Consider the following 3,601-nt stretch of genomic DNA (forward strand, 5'->3'; position numbering starts at 1 on the left):
CCACTAGGTTGACTTATGTTGATACTTTGTAGCTTACCTTGGCCTTTTGGGGAAATGTGCTACCAAATGTCCTATTTCAAGATAGACTTTGTAGCAAAAAAAAACATTTTTGTAATCCAACTTTTGAGATTGAGAAAAACTTTCAACTGTTAATCTTATTTTAGATGGAAATCCTTTACTCAAGTTAATTTTAAAATATGTTCAAGCATATTTAATGATATTGTATTCCTTCGTTTCTTCATTTTTATAGTGGAATTTTTCAAGAGCATTACCAATGTTTGGGAGAGAGGATAAACGATAAAGATTTAGAGGTAGATTTAGAAGTTCAATCCAAACAAAAGCTAAAGATAAAGAATTTGCCAATGGGTTGAAAGATGGGGTCTAGTGTTTCATGTATAATCCAGAATTCCCCCAAAACCAAGGACTTGGTTTTCATATCAAATCCCCATCTTCTTCAATGGGAACACTATAATGAAAAACCCTTAACACATGGGGTCCAATCATGTAGATCAACAACGTGTGACAAAAGACCATTGAATTGACAAACAATTGTAGTTTTCTTGTAAAAGGCTACCACAGAGACAACATTTCCCCCTAATAAATTATAAATTATTAGACCTAAGACTTTTGTGATCCATATTGTAGATAAATGTCTTTCAGAATAATCACATCATTAGGATTTGGTCGACGTTTCGAACCAACCAATGTGGTTCATCCTTTTTTTTTTCAGAGAAAAAAAAAACATCATGGATTTATATTAAGGAAATATAAAGGTCAGCAATACATTACATTTTTTTGGGGGCTATGAGATGCCCAAAACCAGATACTATATAGTGGAACAGATTTATCCAATTCACGGAACCCTGAAGCAAAACCTTACCCATATCTTCTTAACAGATTAGATTCAGTACATTCAGCAGCAGAAGTAAAAAGACACTAAGGAAAACTTGATAAGTCACATTCGTATAGAACTGAAGCTTAGAGAACTTGCTTGCCTTACTATGGAGAGGAGTCACATTCCGTTGATACTGAAATCCTGAATAAGAAAGGAGATTCCATCATGCATGACTGATAAAGAGCATAGACCTGGCGGCATGCCAAGACCATCCTTAGAGAGGAGATCAGCCTGGACGTTCCTGGAACGGGGGATATGCTGAAAAGATATCTGGTTCATTGAGCTCCGAAAAAACATGATTCGGCTTAGCCATCCAAGGAGGTGAGGACTGTTAATGAGGCCCATTCCATTTACATGATCAATGAGCGATTTCGAGTCACCAAAGATTGAAATAAACTGGATGCCTAAAAAGACACAAAAGGCGAGCAGCCCTGAGAGTGCCCGAGCCTCGGCCATAGTGTTAGAGCCGTATCCCCCATGCCAAGATAGTGAATATTGTAGGCTGTCATCTATTACAATGAAGACTCCGCAACCGCAGCTATTGTTTCGTTCAGCTCCATCAAAGAAAGCAGCAGGAGCCTGAAAGGGATAGATATCCTGCATCTTTTTACAAACTTTTTTTGACTGTACATCGCCCCGTTGAAAAGAGTCGTAGCATGCCATAATGCGCTGTAGGATTGAATTGAGAGGCTCCTTTGATTCTTGAAAGATTTGAGCATTTCTCCATTTCCACAAAAACCAACAGGTTATGATAAACAAAGATCTCCAGGATAGACTTTGCTCGCTCCACCATTTAAAACCATCCTGTACAGAAGGAAAGATAAGGTAATGAAAACCAAAAGACAAAGATAGATCATACCAGATATGGAGAGACGAGGCACATTGGAAAAACATATGCAGGTTCGATTCCTCTGCGTTATGGCACATGACACATCTGCTTGGGCCCTGCCAGTTTTTCCTTTGGAGGACTTCCCATGTTAGATTCCTGTTTCTGAATACCAACCATGAAAAAATAATCATTTTAAGAGGACATCCTGCCTTCCAGAGGCAAGGAGGGAAAAGCAGACCAGAACTTGGAGCATGGACAGAGATCATTGTTGCATAAATATCCTTTACACGCACTGGCAGTTTAGCTTTTGGAAGAGACCAGATCAAAAGATCCCTGGATCCCGATCGAAAAATCCCCAGACTGTTAAGCCGCTCTTTTACAGAGATCCAGAGTGGGAGCAACGTTTGCGGCAGGTTCAGGTCCTCCCCATCCTTCCATACTGGGATAGAGTCTGACCATGATTTGATCAATTTGTCCCAAGAAAAGCATCCCGTTCTATGAAGGAAGCATACCAACGGAGGAGGAAAAGAGAAATCCTGTCCATTTAAAATAGAGTCAAAGCCAATTAGCATGCTGGATCCCGAGAATAGGTTCCATCTTAGATTTTCCAAGAAGAAAAGGTGAACTTTCCTGAGACTTAGCCAAATTGTCGAACCCTTTCTTACACCAATGGATCTTCTTCTGTACCAGTATTCTAGGTTCCTGCCTTTCAAGTATTTCATCCTTATAACCTTGCTCCATGGTCCATCTCCAAAAATGCCTCTGTAAAGAGACTTACAAAGGAGCGCATTTCCGAAAGAGCGCATGTCTAAAAGGCCCCAACCACCAGCCTTCCTAGGTTTTGAAATTGAAGCCATCTTAACTAAGTGAATCTTGCTCTGAATTGATTGGCCTCCCCAGAGGAAATTGGCCGCAAGGCTGGTCATTTTGTTAATGATACTAGCAGGGAGAAAGAATATATGAGCCCAATAGACTGCCAGTTGAGATAGGACTGCCTGCACTAAAATGAACCTGCCAGCTAAAGAAAGAAACTTAAACTCCCAGCCTGATATCTTTTTATAGAATCTGTCCAATAACCATTGCCAGTCCCCTTTGGAATTGCCCTTAGCCTTTAAGTTGAATCCCAAATATTTAATCCCTTCCTTGATCGAAATCGGAGCAATGCCCATCAACTCAGAAATCCATAAAATGATTTCCATGTTTGTGTCATTGTGAAACAAAGAAGATTTAGCCTTATTAATAACCAGACCAGTTGCTTTCTGAAAATTTTCAAGGATTTCGTTTAGGCAAGACCAGGAAGCTCTACAGAGCATAGCAAAAATGAGGACATCATCAACGAAGAGGTTGTGAGATAAGGAAATGTTCTTGCATATCTTGACCGGGCGGCATCTCTTTTCCTCAACAGCCTTGTTAATCTGTAGGCTGAGAGAGTTCATTACCAGGATAAAAAGCAGAGGGGAGAGGGGACAACCTTGTCGAAGACCTCTCTCCGCTAAGAAGAAAGACGAGGGTATTCCATTTATGATAACTGAATATCTGACATTCTCGACACATGACATTACCCAGTTGATGCCCTGTGATTTCAGCCCAATTTTTGCCAACAGAATTCTTAAGAAGCCCCAGTCTACGCAATCGTAGGCTTTTTGCAGATCTATCTTAAGAATAGCCGCATCCATTTTGTTTGACAGCATTGAGAACAAACTTTCCTGAGTCATGGCTACTGCATCCAAAATGATACGGCCTTTTAAGAACGCATGTTGGTCCCTTGAGATGAAGGAATTCAGAGTGGGCTTCAGCCTCTCAGCTATGATTTTTGAAATAATTTTAAACATGATATTGCAGAGCGATATAGGCCTAAAATCTTGAAATGAGTCTGA

At 40.2% G+C, this 3,601-nt stretch overlaps 1 protein-coding gene across 1 annotated transcript; it reads right to left on the reverse strand.

Annotated features, from left to right (window-relative positions):
• Nucleotides 1-1,012: 1,012 nt before the first annotated feature.
• LOC149240571 (uncharacterized) lies at nt 1,013-1,558 on the reverse strand. The gene has a single exon (XM_089370224.1). It carries the CDS (start codon nt 1,556-1,558, stop codon nt 1,013-1,015), a length of 546 nt encoding a protein of 181 aa, XP_089226350.1.
• Nucleotides 1,559-3,601: the final 2,043 nt, after the last annotated feature.

Source organism: Pinus tabuliformis, chromosome 8 (assembly GCF_031772625.1).
Source record: "Pinus tabuliformis cultivar Carrire ecotype Pingquan chromosome 8, CPIR1, whole genome shotgun sequence".
NCBI lineage: Eukaryota > Viridiplantae > Streptophyta > Pinopsida > Pinales > Pinaceae > Pinus > Pinus tabuliformis.